This window comes from Euprymna scolopes, chromosome 21 (genome assembly GCF_053919585.1).
Source record: "Euprymna scolopes isolate OS-2025 chromosome 21, ASM5391958v1, whole genome shotgun sequence".
In the NCBI taxonomy this organism is placed as follows: Eukaryota; Metazoa; Mollusca; class Cephalopoda; order Sepiida; family Sepiolidae; genus Euprymna; species Euprymna scolopes.
This window is the reverse complement of record NC_136502.1, coordinates 100856970-100872259: the sequence shown is the minus strand read 5'-3', so window position 1 is coordinate 100872259 and position 15290 is coordinate 100856970. Positions and strand designations below refer to the sequence as shown.

General features: G+C 35.8%; 1 protein-coding gene across 1 annotated transcript in view; it reads right to left on the bottom strand.

Annotated features, from left to right (window-relative positions):
• Positions 1-1574: 1574 nt before the first annotated feature.
• Positions 1575-15290, bottom strand: part of LOC145242630 (uncharacterized) — a 173765-nt gene continuing 160049 nt past the window's right edge. The window contains exons 19-21 of the mRNA XM_080105749.1: positions 10337-10474; positions 8017-8190; positions 1575-2190 (exon numbers count right to left, since the gene is read on the bottom strand). Of these exons, the coding sequence (XP_079961875.1) occupies positions 1731-2190; positions 8017-8190; positions 10337-10474 (772 nt within the window). The 3' untranslated portion in view covers positions 1575-1730. The remainder of the gene's footprint in view (positions 2191-8016; positions 8191-10336; positions 10475-15290) is intronic.

Here is a 15290-nt window from a genome sequence, read left to right as displayed (position 1 = left end):
GTTTCTTCGTAAATAAACACTATTTTTATTTTTATTTTATTTTTTTTTTACTTATCAATGAACATTTTTTTCAAGATATTTTTACCAATCGTAAATAAAGTGGTTATCAAAATATTTGGACACTGTCCTTCAAATGTATTTTAATGTTTCTATAAATTACGGAATAATAAAGTATGGATATTGAAAAAAAATCACAATAAATTTGTTGTAAAGAACAAATAAAGTTGGGGTTTTTTCATTACTATTGTTTTTTTTTCTATCATAGAATATAATTTCAAACAAAAACAAAAAATGTCAAGAGTAATTTTTAAATAGCGAAATCTGAAAATATTTATCAATTTAAAATGTTTTTTTATATAAAAATTTAGATCTTCGAAAATATCAATTATGATTTATAATACTTTAAAATAACTAAAATATTAAGGTCTTTATATTCAGAATATGGTAATAGCTCAGTTATCTCCCTTAAACTTCATATTAATTTTTATATTTGGTTTACATAAATTAAAACTATCGATAAATTTAAATTTGTATTTTTCATTTTTCTATAAAGTGATTTTCTTCAATTTTTTTTTTTTTCTTTTTTTTTTTTAGCAAAAACGAAAAAAGGTTAACCATCTTTGTATCTTCTGTTTAAAATGTATTTACGATTTGGGTGGGGGTGAATATATGTATATACAGAGGAAGGATAACAAAAATGTTAAGTACCGTAACATTTTCTTTACATGAAAAAACGATACAGTATTGAGTATCGATAATTTCTTCAACAAATTCTTGTATTTCATATATCCGATACATGATAAAGCCATGTATACGCTAAACACATGAAAGCATTACTGCTCCGAAACGATCTTAAATTATTCTTAAATAAATGGTTTCTTTTTTTTCTTTTTTTTTTTAAGTAATATTTATCAAAAGGAGTAACTTAATAGATTAACTTTTTTTTTTAATGTTTGTAAAATATCCAGAAAACAAAATTCTATTTATAGAATTAAATTTGCCAACCGGAAACGTAACTCCTCGCCCAAGACATTCTATTCTGAACTATTGACTTGAATAAGTCACTTGTTCAAAAGCGAATAGCCGTTTAGGATGTAAACTTTAAAATCGGGTGGAGGGTTACAATCTTGTCAATTTTTACTGTATAAACAGAAGAAATTTGTTCTTTGTTTCGGACAAGCAGCATTATCGTTGTTTAATTTCGATTCTAACGTAACTTAGAAGACAATTAGTAAAACTAATACACTCTTTCTGAATTTTTTTTTTTGGGGGGGGGGAGAGGAGAATGAGGATTGATAATTTATATTATCTTTATTTTTCGGACTACTGTTCTCATCTTGGTTATTCTCACGTTTTGGCCGATGTAGTCTCTGGCCTTCTTTAGGTGAATCTTCAATGTTTTTGTTTTCACTAATAACACCCATTGTGAAGATACAATGGAGGAAGATCGAAGGTTACATCGGCTGAAATGTTGCGAGAACAACAAGCAAGAACTGTCATCCGAACAGTACAAATAATACGAATCCTCTCTTATTATCCATGTTCAAGTGATACGTTATTTTAATTGTAAAAAAAAAAAAAAAAAAAAAAAAAAAAAAATTGTACGTAATTGTTACTTCTGTTGGAGAACGTAAGAATCTTTTTATACGCATGCGACAACATATAAGTTGTATTTTACAAGTTAATTGTTTTATGCTTTGTTATTTAACAATTTGCCGATTTCTAAAAATTTAATCACGTCTTGGAGACGCCTGGAGATACTGATTCGAAGTTTCCGAAGCGTTTGGAACTGCCAGCGACTTGGGTGACGCGAAACGGAACTGGAGTCCGCAATCCCTGAGTGGAGATACCAATAATGCTGGAGAGGTACTTGCAGAACTGCCACCTTCTCCCCCGCAACCAGAATCGTAAGCTTCCTCTTCGTCATCGTTTCTCTTGGGGACAGACACGCGAAGTTGACCAGCGTCAGAGCAATCTTGCTTTGAGGGGCTCCACGCATTTGGAGGAGACATTACATATCGGGGCGACAACGGAATGGTTAGACGATTAGAATTTTGTGTGGTCATTAAAGCATGGCTGTTCTGATCCTGGCAGAAACGGCTGGAATCGGGAATCAAATAGCCATCAGGTGTTCTGCTGTTTCTGCGCGATCGGCTTAACCTTGGCGTTTCACTCCCCGGTGTCGATAAACTGTAAAAAGTGAAATATTTAAATTACTTTTTAATTCAGCTGCTGACGATTATTAAATATGAAAAAAATAAATAAAACAAATATGGCCTTCAATACAAGCAGGTTGCCCGGTCGTAAATACGCATGAATACATATTTAAATTCACACAAAAACTGAGACATGTTCATGCGAGTATTGTGTTTTTTCAAAAGAGTTGACTTCTTGTAAAGAAAAAAAAAATTACTCCAGCTGAGATACAATCAAAACCAAAACCTAGAGAGTGGGTCAAGTATGGTAACCATTAGGCCAGCTTGACACGACTTTAAAAAGTATTATCAAACCTTATTCTTTACATGCGTCATCTGTCATGTGAACCATTCGTGTATGCGCATTCGTAAAATAGTTGACAAACATAAAAATCCGATGACCCCGTGGAGATCGAAACCAATACCTAAAGACAGCGAGTCAAGCATGATTACCATTCGTTAAGTTTGACGATCTTTAAAAACTGTTTTCAAACCTACGTATTCTTCATGTGAGCAATCTATCATGAAAGATTAACGCATGCGCATTCCTGAAACAGTTGAAAACCAGAAATCCGATGAGGCCCACGTACCAATTTTTTCCAATTTTAACACCCTAGCTGCCATTTTTCAGATGAAAACCGATTAAAAACCGTTTCAACATGTCTGAATACCCTATATACCAAATTTCAAGTCTGTAGATCAAACATCTGTTGAATATATAGGTTGAGGAGTGTCCTCACACTCATTCTCACTTTTATAGCGATATAGATTTAGGCATAAACATAGTTAATCAACATTTTTCTCCATAAGAATTTTACGATTGAGTTAGGTTGGCAAAAGAAAAACAAATGTTTTCTTTATCGTAATTTGCCATTAACTTATCAAGTGACCTATTTATTACTAAATTTCTATCTTTCACTAACTGCAGGTCTTACAGCCTCTTATTAAATATCTATTACTGTCAATACTGTAACTCTCGTAATAAAGGAGATATTAAAAAGTTAGTGTATTATATACAAATGGAATGTCACCATAATCAGTAATACTATTTAACACACACATACACACACACACACATATATAAGTAGACTTCCCGGCGTTACCCTGTTGTAAAATACGCTTAAATATATTTTAATTTATGTAGCTTTCGTATAGAACCACTATTGATTATCACATTGTACCATTATACACTAGGGGCGTGCAATAAGTAATGCCCCTGACCCACTTCCCATAGCACGAGAGCAACGAAACTTGGCACAGTTATTAGTCTTTCTCTACATAGAAACCACCCAGAGTTATGCATTTCTCCCATTGTTTGATGCAGCTCTGGAGACCGTTTTTGTAGAACACCCCAGCTTGGTCCTCCAACCACGACGTGACTTCAGAAATCAAGGCTGCATCATCTGGGAAACGCTTTCCTTTCAAAAACAACTTCATGGCTGGGAAGAGGTGAAAGTTAGAGGGTACAAGGTCAGGAAAGTAGGGAGGATGGGGAAGGATTTCATAATTATACGCCCGTGCTTCTGATTTGGCGACATGCGAGTTGTGGACCGGAGCCTGTCCTGCAGGAGGAAGGTACCTTTGCTGATCTTGCCCCGCCTCTTGATTTTGATAGCTTCCCTTAATTTCCTCAAAAATGAAGCATAATAGGCTCCTGTAATTATGGTACCCTTTGCCAGGAAATCTGTCATCGCTACTCCGTCCTGGTCCCAGAAGAGTGAGCATGTGACCTTGCCAGCTGAGGGCTGCACTCTTGTCTTCTTTGGAGGTGGTGAGTCCAAGTGTTTCCACTGCATTGACTGGGCTTTGATCTCTGGATCATAGTGATGGACTCAGGTTTCATCTTGTGTAATCAGTCTTTTGAAAAACTGACTTATCTTCTTGGCATATCTCCAAATTCATCCTCGAGCACTCAACGCGTTCTCGCTTCTGGAATGGTGTGAGCAACCTGGGAACCCATCTGGCAGACACCTTATGCATATGCAAATCGTCATGAATGATAGTTTCCACAGACCCTGTACTAATCTTGACATCTTGGGCTATTTGGCGAATAGTAATGCGCCGATCTTCCAAAATGGCAGCCTCATCTTGACGGACAGATGCCTCATCAATGGCAGAAGGGGGTGACCAGGTCTGGGAGCTGTTTCCATAGACTTCCAGCCATGTTTGAATTCACGATGTCAGCGTTTTACAAGGTCATATGATGGGGCATTACCACCATAAGTTTCTTTCATTTCATCAAAAGTCTCCTGTGATGTGCGTCCTTTCAAATACAAAAACCGGATCACTGCTCGACATTCAACAGGCTCCATTTCACACCTGACTCAGTTCAAACACCTGTAAAACAGAAACCACAGTTAGTTCAGAGCTGTAATTCGCCAGATAACCCGTAGATATATAAATCATTGCACATGCGAAATTTCTGCTAGATCATACAACTGGAAGTGGGTCAGGGGTATTAATTATTGCACGCCCGTCGTAGTAGTGATTTCAAAAATTAAAATAAATATGACTTGAGTGCCATCAACTAGAATTGAAACCAAAACATTCAGCTTCCTAGTGATACTTGCCACGATATGACCTAAGGGTTGATGTATACGAAAACTTTACAAAATAAACCTGCAAATGTATATTTACGCATACGTTGTTCCATTTTTCAAATTGGATCCCGTAGATATTTTTTCGGCTAAAAAACAAATCTAATTTGTTCCACAGATTCGAATTACCCATATATCAAGTTTAGACTAACAAGTGATAGTTTGATAGAGACCGTTCCGTACACACAATTTTACGTTTACAATATATGCTGATAAAGATAATATAAAATTTGTGTTTGATATCTATTTTATATTTAATTAACTTGCAAAGTCGTCCCCATTCCAATTCAAACCATCTAGCATGATCTCAATGGGTGAACCAATGAGTCATGTTTTATCTAGTTCACTATGAAGCAGTGAAAAATACTTTGAGTGAAGAAAATAAATTTACTTCAAAATAGAGCATGAAAAAAATGTTTAATAATTTTTTTAATTACCAAAATGCAAGAAATGCAATATACATTAGGTTGTAGAAGTGCAATATACATTAGGTTGTAGAAGTGCAATATACATTAGGTTGTAGAAGTGCAATATACATTAGGTTGTAGAAGTGCAATATACATTAGGTTGTAGAAGTGCAATATACATTAGGTTGTAGAAGTGCAATATACATTAGGTTGTAGAAGTGCAATATACATTAGGTTGTAGAAGTGCAATATACATTAGGTTGTAGAAGTGCAATATACATTAGGTTGTAGAAGTGCAATATACATTAGGTTGTAGAAGTGCAATATACATTAGGTTGTAGAAGTGCAATATACATTAGGTTGTAGAAGTGCAATATACATTAGGTTGTAGAAGTGCAATATACATTAGGTTGTAGAAGTGCAATATACATTAGGTTGTAGAAGTGCAATATACATTAGGTTGTAGAAATGCAATATACATTAGGTTGTAGAAATGCAATATACATTAGGTTGTAGAAATGCAATATACATTAGGTTGTAGAAATGCAATATACATTAGGTTGTAGAAATGCAATATACATTAGGTTGTAGAAATGCAATATACATTAGGTCGTAGAAATGCAATATACATTAGGTCGTAGAAATGCAATATACATTAGGTCGTAGAAATGCAATATACATTAGGTCGTAGAAATGCAATATACATTAGGTCGTAGAAATGCAATATACATTAGGTCGTAGAAATGCAATATACATTAGGTCGTAGAAATGCAATATACATTAGGTCGTAGAAATATAAGGTCAGGTTTACATTCACATACATACTATAGTCCTTATTTGCAACTCCAATGAGTGACGGGCCCGTGATCTCAAACGGACAGCAAGCCGCGCAACGTTACAAGTAAAAAAAAAAAAAAGAAAAAGAAATGTTACAGCGGTTTCCAAACCTCACTATGAAAATGGAATAGATTCCCCAACGGGTCGATAAGTCGTCAATTAAAAGGAATTAACAGCAAGAGGAATATAGAAAAAAAAAGGAAACAGAAGCCATACTTGCTGTCGTAACAAAGGGCAAGCGGTAGTTTGAATCTCAAAAGTATTTAAAAGCAATGCCAGCAATTCAGATCAATATGCAATTCAAACAAGAAAAAGTGAAAGTAAAATGTGTACCAACGTTATCGTAAACAAACTTTAATGTCAGGTGCTATTTTTCTGTTTCCCTGTTTAATTTAATTTTCCTTTCACTTTTTCTCAATGTCGGGGCGATATCTTTCTGTTTCGAGTTGAAGCACCGTTCCTTCGTTCGTTTATTTATTTATTTATTTATTTCCATCAGTTGCTAATTCATGAAACACCGAATATCTTTTGCGGAATTGAATCGACTTACGCCATTTTGAGTTCGTGTCCAGAGTTTTCAATCGATTCCATGGACGAACACTCAGTTTCTGCCAAGCTTTGACGGGACTGCTACGGTATACGGATGGGTACTTTTGTTTTCGGGGAGTCTGGTGAAACTGCAGACGGAGAGTCTTTCTCTCGACTGACGAAAAAATGGCTCTGTACTGCAATTTATCCTGAAAATGTGGTCGGACAGGGGCGTGATCTCGGTTTGTGACTGGCCGAGATGGACTTTCAGTAAACACAGTGTACATAAGTTCGGAATAGTTCTGTAAGCACAGCCCAGTAGTTCTATACTGGCACCTTATATTGTAAAGAGAAATAAAGAGAGCAAATATGCCAAGGCTTGTTGGAACCAACCGATTAGACAGATTGAGCCGCACTGACTGCCCATCTAGCTCAGGTAAGGACCAACCAGTATTCCATAATAAAGAATCATGGATCGCTACACACGCCCAGCAGGTGGCCCCATTGAGGAAATTTTACTAGGCAGTTGGCTTATTCTAGTTTCCTACCAACTGGGAATAAGGAAACGAAAGAAAGAGGAACGTGATTGTTGTTTTTGGTTTTGCAGGACATGATTAAGTTTTGCAAAGAGAAAAAAATGTATGATGCATTTGAGTCAGGAAACCGATATCTTCAGACAGCTTGATCTTTTAGCAGCAGAACTTGAAGATTTTATTTAATTCCTCTTTGATGGAATAGATTTTCAGGTTTAATGTCTTTGTATCATTTAAGTAGTGGAGGTTTGGAGAATATCTGATCTATCCTCCTGCTGTGATACTATGAAGATGACCTACGAGTCATGAAGTACTGAGGGGGGGCAATAAATAGAAAGCAGGAAACAATGAATCTATAGGTATTTTTAGATCGAGCGTTTTAGATTTGACAATGACAATAGAAGCCTACAGAACAGATTACAAGGGAAGAACAGCTCCCGGGTGGCCGGGGGGTGGGGGGCGACTTCAGATACCGACGCAGAGAAGACAGTTGACATCAAGCTGCCGGTTGCGACGGATGGAAGTTGATAGCAACACGTATAGACAGTTTTTAGAGCTGACTGAGAAACAGAGACAGACGAATTGCGACTGACAGACGAACGTAACATCGATAGAACGGGGAGAAGACACACACTCCCAAATCCAACCGTCAAAAATATGTGAAACATTGATGTCTGTTTTTCCTGTTTGCTGTACTTTATTCTTTTATGTGAGGACCTAGGTGTGTTCCTATCGACAGTAGCCAGCGAGAAAATGACGATCCGGCCATAAGAACAGTTGAACAAAAATCCACGACACAATGTTGAGAGTCGGCGATTTGTCGGGAGCCACCCATGTGTGGGCACACTGCTTGGCATCGAGTAGCATTACCAAAACCAAAGATTATCTGAACTAACAAAAGCATCGAATTAATTCTTACGTTTCATCGCATGTCGTTGTGATGATTATTCCACTGGACTGTGGTTGGTCGATTGATTCAAGTTCAAGATATTGGTTACCGTTAGTCATGAGTTGTTCTATCGAGTGCCGTAGTGATGGAAAGTCAGGTCGGAGGTTTGGGTCCGCGTCCCAACACGTCATCATAATGAAATACCTGAGAAAAACAAAAGTACTCTTATAATCAACAACATTGCCATTTACTTCGTAAAAAAATAAATAAATAATGCGAACAGCTCAAATGTCAAGATGGGAAAGGGGGGGAGTCAACGCAGGGCAAACTAGATATAGTAAAGGGAAAATGTTATATAACGGGGGTGGGGCAAACAAAGACAACGTACAGATGATTATAAAAGATGGTCCAAATCAATTCCTGGAGAAATAGTCGTAAATGAGATAAGAGCATCAAGACAGGAAACAAAACAGAGACAAAAAGAATAGAGACGCGAAACTAAAATGAATGCGATGTTTATGTACTCTGGCACTTTACAGAACCATTTTTTTATATAAAAAATTTTTTTAAGTTAAATTCAGTTTTTATGGTTTCTTGTTAGATGAAAATACAGAATAGTTATCAAATCCCCCTAGGAGGTTACATTGACCGAAACATTGAGCAATAATATGAAAGATTCAAATTTCATGATACGAATTATTGGAAGTTTTCATTTTTCAGTAGACCGACATGTTTTAAAACATGCTTCAGCATAATTAAGGAAATTTGAAACATGAATCCATTTATTGTTTGATTCGAATAAAATTTGAAACCGGGCCGTTTTTCTTATTCATTTCTCGGGAATTTGATTATTTCGGCCTTACAACATATTAAGCATTATAGGGTCATTTAATGGCGATGTGATAATATATGTAAAATGTTCATTTTATCTAATTCTGCATTGTGTTTATTATACAGTTGGCTTTAGATTTATACATTTGTTGCCTGATTTTTGCTTATTTGTTTTTTTTTTTAGAGAAGTTCGAAAAGTTTCGCCTTTTTAAGTATTGTATCATTTGGTGACGCTTTGCTTTTGGTACACTTCTCCAATGTTTGTGATTTTAAAATGTGTACATTTTACGTTCTAATAGTATATTTGTTACTGTGGTCATGTCTGTTGGTCTTGACCTCAATCATTCACCCAAAGTCACGTGGTTCATTCGGGTGATGAGAGCAGCCAGAAATCTGGCAATGAAGGAAGAGGTAGCATTTAATATTTCCACAAATCATATTTGTTTTCATATTTGTAAACTAAACATTAATTAGAAGTGACTTTTCCAGAGCATTCATCGTCAAACCCAAATATCAGCTGACGTGATATTGTAAACAAACACAGATGGAATTTGATGAGAAAGAACATTGAACAGAAACGTCAGAGTCGCCTTGATCTTTTGCGCAGGAGCAGAATCCTGCTGGATTGATTGAACTTTCTCAGTTATACAATTGGCTTTCGGACTATTGATTTGTTAGCTGTTTTTTGTTTAAGCGTTTGGTCATCTAAGTGTTGAATAAAATTGAATAGAACCGATTCGTTTAGCTAACGACCAAATTTGCAAAGTAATTTTGTTCATCTAAATTGTCATCGATTGGAACTACATCCATCAAAAGAGTCATTGTTCGGGATATTTGAAAAAAATATCTTGGATTAAATTTTTAAAAAATGTTTTTAAAAAGCCTCGATTCGATGGTAGAGAACATCACGTGATTTCAGCTAAACAAAAATGAACTTTGTCTTCCATTTTTTTTTTAGATGAATTGTTTGTTTTAGTAAACACATGAATGTTTCCTATCTTTGTTAATTTTACCTGAAAAGGTTTACGACACATCAACCCTTTTCAGGTTATTTAATGCCGACTAAATTTTGAAAACAGTTTTTACGCTTCATGTTTATATCTTCAAATTCATGGTGTTTGTTTTGGTTGTTTTGTAGAAGAAAATTGTTTTGTTTTGGACTTTGCAGAGCATGATTGAGTTTTGCAAAAGAAAAGGAAACAAAAAAACTGGCATTTAGTACATTTTTGTTCAGAAAGCCAGTATCTTCAAACAGTCGGATTTGGTAGCACCAGATGCCTTAAAAGGTATTATTCGGGCAAAGTGGACCTGGAAGCAATAGTAACTAAGGGAAAACTCCACAATGGGGTCTCACCACTGGATATCTTTCAAGGTCATATCCAGGACCACCTGAAATAGGATAGAAGAGAGAACAGCAAAAATAGAAACATTGGCAGGGGTCTTTGAGGTTGAGAGGGGAAAAAATGTGACAGTTCAAGACATAAGGCGTAAAAAAAAAAAAAAGTGGCCAGGAACTTACATATTTTCATCGCAGCGGTCTGGTCGAGAAAGGCGGTATCCTTGCTCCAAGCAGTTATATAGTTCAATTCCACTGCAACCTGGATAAGGGCAACTTCCAAGTGATGTAATTTCCCACAGAATAACCCCGAATGACCATCTGAAATTGGAGATGGGGACAGAGGATGATAGTTTTCATTTAATGGCGGAACAAAATAAAACGATTTGATGCTAACAGTAGAGTTATGTTTAGTAAACAACTTTGCAGGATATTTTCTATAATTATATATATATATATATATATATATATATATATATATATATATATATATATATATATAAAGTATTTCTGTGTGTCCTCATACCAAAGATGAACTTACAAATCTTACATATTCTGATTTAATGACCCAGGATTGGTTAAGGTAACCATGATACAATGATATCTACTCATCAGATTATAGAAAAGATCAGAAAAACAAACAAAAAAAATTAACCCCCCCTCCATAAACAAAACACATTGTGCCCGACTTAAAGAGATGCTATTTAAATTTGACTTGAAAGGGATACTATTTGGGATCATGTTTACAGGGCACTATGTGAGGAGACTTGCAAGATGCTTGTTTACATCACATTTAAACGTCGACATTTTAGTCAGGGAAACAGAAAAAGAACCCCAAAGCCTAGCAATCCAAAGGAAGAAGCTGTTACAGTTGAAGATTTTCCGACATCTAGGGAACTGTAAGGGTTGGATTTTGTTGCTAGACAAGTTTGTCCGGGGCATGTACGTTGGGAGGATACAAGAGTTCAGAGCACATTCCATTAAAGTACTGGTAAAATAGGCACAGGGATATAACATGGCGGCGATATGGCAGAGGTTAGAGCTTGGTCGATAGTGCGGGGCCTATTAGATTAAAAATAATATTAGACTGTCCCTCTCTTAGTATAGAGAGTAGTGGTGGGTCCACCAGTGCAAGTGTGATAACACTCCATGCATGGGGAGTATGGTAGTTTTGTTGAAATACAGAAAACTCTCAAGTAATTTTCTAGCATGGTAGTGAGAACCCACGTTCTTTGCAAGGACATGAAGGATGAGCTGTTAGGCAGGGTGTTATTAGTAGGGCTGTGACAACAGCATATTCTTTTCATTGTTTTGGCTCTTGAGTGTATATTCGTTAATATCTTATGTTTTTTATGTAGACGGATGTAGTTCTCGGTTGATTGTCTTACAGCGTCGGATATATACTCGAGTCAAAAGAATGAAAAGAATATTCTGTTGTCACAGCCCTAGTTATTAGTCATGACGATCCATGGTTGAGGTTTCTTGTAAATAAAGGAAAGAAGCTCAGTAGCATTAAATATTATCATTACTTTACGGCCTTATTCCACTGCCGGTTAGAGGTTGTTTAAGGTTTCTGACATTGTCTTAGATGTGTGTGCATTCGTTTTTTCTCATGTTAGATAACATTGTTAAAATCTAGCTAGGCATCGTAATAGCTATCTATACATACATCGTAATAGTTATCGATACATACATCGTTATAGCTATCTAGTTAAAATAGTTTATATTGGAAATTATTAATGTTGACATAAATTAGTTAAGTTAAAAATAAACAAAATAACCTTCAACAGTTGCATGCGTGACGGGTCACACGTTAGGAAACGTACTTTTGATGATGTAAAGGAACTGACAGGTCAAGAGGTGAGGAAGATTGAATTGAAGAGTTTGAGTTTGGTCACGAAAGTGAACAGACGAGCTTTTAAAATCCAGGAAGTGGGGTTGAAAGAACAAGCATGTAGACACGTATGCAGACTCATTGAGACAGCCGAAATAAATTTATATTTTAATATAAAGTGTTCTGTAGTTTCAAAAAAAAAAAAAAAAAAAAAAACAGGTGTCTCAATTGGTAATGGTGTTGGTCGTTGCATGTTTCATCACAAAGCCCAGCAGTGAAAGAAAAACTCCGGATAAAGAAAAGGCATGAAGTATCTATATATTCTTCTTATAAACTATGATACTTTTATGTAAATACGAACTGTAACATATCCCCGTGTGATAACTAGGGCTATGACAACAGCAGATTCTTTTCATTGTTTTGACTCGAGTATATATCCCACACATTTAGGCAATCACCCGAGAACCACATCACTTTACATAAAAACCCAAGATATCAATGCATATATACCTGAGAATCAAAACAAGGAAAATATACTGTTGTCATGGCCCTAGTGATAACATCTCTTATACCATGACTTTATACGTCGATATCATCCTCTCACTTCCACTGGCTATACGACATACATTCAATTTATACGTTTCACGAGGTTCTTTGCTCAGCAACCGAGAAGGCTAACATGCTTGCCAGTCGGTTTGCCTCAAACTCACCACTGGACCCTCTAAACCACCCCCTACCTCAATTTCCTATGCGGACAGACGCCACGCTAGACGATCTGATAATCACCCCTGCTTAGGTGCATGCTATCATAAAAAACCTTGACACTTCCAAAGCATGTGGACCCGACCTCATCCCAGCTATGCTATTAAAAAAGTGCTCAGCCGAAGTAGCTCCAGTTCTCTCCAAACTCTACAACAAATGCCTTAATGAATCTTGCTTTCCGAGCTGTTGGAAAACTGCTTCTGTGGTACCAGTATTCAAGAATTCTGGCGAAAGAACTGACCCATTAATTTATCGCCCTATTAGCCTCCTCCCACTTTTTGCCAAATCTTTTTGTTTGTCTAAAGTTATTTTAAGTTTCCATACATACATCGGTTTTTAATTCTAATTTCTAGATTTTAATATTTATCTTTTGCGCATTGGCACATGACTGTCGCAAGGTAATGGCTTTTTTTTTTTAATCGATTACCTTGTCCAGAAAATGTCATTATCAATTCCGTTACACTAAGCCATTATCGATTTTTAATTCGTCCAACATGTATTATTCGCTTCTGGTTTATGGGAATTGCGAAACCAATCAATAATATCCACCTTGTCTAGAATTAATTCTTTCATCTTATGTAACTGGTTTTAATAGGTTCACACACACACACAAAAAATTACTTATTCTAAATAAGCACATCTACATTAACACGAAGCACTATCAATCAATCCAGTCGAAAATTCCGCGCAGATTCTGCTATCTGCCGACCATCGCTGTCGATAGTTCCCGCAGAATGTTCTACAAGTTGGTCAATATAAATGTGATAAGATCTTTCAACATATCTTTTGACGTATAAATACAACAAGATGACGTCACTCACAAGTTCTAAATTATTTTCGCCATTAATCCAATCTATTTGCAACATTAAATCAACAATTTCATGGTGTTATTCTGCTGCAAATAAAACTAGGACACTAACCCAAATCGGGTTTTACCAGCTTCCTTTGAAGGAGGGTGATCCATGGGAGTATGAAATTCACAAGCGATCCCCAATCGCATGTATATCTACCATTAGGGGAGATGTTAGACGTTTGCAGTTCTTGCAGAGTGGTGTAGACATCCTACATACAGCGCCTGGTATTCTGAAATTGGTCACCCATCTGCTACTGACCAGGCTCAATGTTGCTTATCTTTGGTGATTTAACAAGAACTAATGTCAACGTGATTTTGCTGTATTCTTCCGTTGCAAATGGTAACTTATTTAATCGTTCTAACATTTTAAAACGTCTTCGTTAACTTTGTATTAATTTATTCAAATATGCTATGTCAATAGGCGTAGGTGAAACGCTGACAAATTTTAAGCTCCAAACCTGACGTGACAATTTTTTTTTACTAATGGGTGGATGTGTACACGGATCGACAAGCGCACAGTATACATGTTAATATGAATGCAAAAAATAAAAAACGTGTATAATTCTTGTTCAATTTGCTGCCATTTTTAAAGAAAAATATGGATCGGATTGTTTCCTTGCATCCTAAATGATTTTAAAGTTCAATCCTTAGTTCTACACAGGCATTTCTATCTCCAGCATGATGGTTAAATTAGTACTGACTCGAGTCATTCTATGTCAGGTGTAGGTGAAACGTTGAGCAATTCAAAGCTCCAGAGATGATTCTGTGATTTTATGGGGTTTTTTATAACTGGGTGTGTATACGGATCACCACATCTGTACGGATACAGCGCCTGGTATTTCCAATATATTATGCATCCAAAAGTATTGAGAACATAAAACATCGTCTTTGGGGGTTCTATTTAAACAAATGGAACCACAGCAACGTGTGGCCGAATATAGCTAGTATATATATATATATATATATATATATATATATATATATAATTCTTACTATAATTATTTTTCAATACCTACAGGCACTGGTTTCACCCTTTGGAGGAATAATCAGTACACGGTGTAACGATTACCGCTGGTCGGGAGATTATACTTATATATATATATATATATATATATATATATACACACACACACACACATACGTGCTAAATTTTACATACTAAACTAAGTTTTTCGTCTACAGACATGAAACTTAATATATAGGGTATTCGAACCCATACGAAAGTATATTTAGGTTTTAGTCAGGGAAAATCGGTACAAAAGTAAACCAATGGAATTGGTCAGATGAAGGTCGAACGACGACATTACGAATATGCATGCGTAATGTAATAGCTATTATTACAGTTTTAATTTTTAGCCTTGCAGCAAACATGTCTTCATAGCTCAAGTATTAACGTCAAAGGAAAAAGTAAACTAAACGTTTTGGTTTAGAGTTTCGGTGTGACACACACGTCTAACTTTTAAATCATTACTATATATTGGGTCCAATATAATATAAATACGAAAGCTGCATTAATAAAAATATCATATTTAAGCATATTTTACGACCGGGCAATGCCGGGCGGTCTGCTAGTGTGTATATATATATATATATATATATATATATATATATATATATATTAGTGACTGTCGAGGTGTCTGCGAAAATTAACACTCCGAATATTTAGTCTGCAGTATTGAAATTTTATA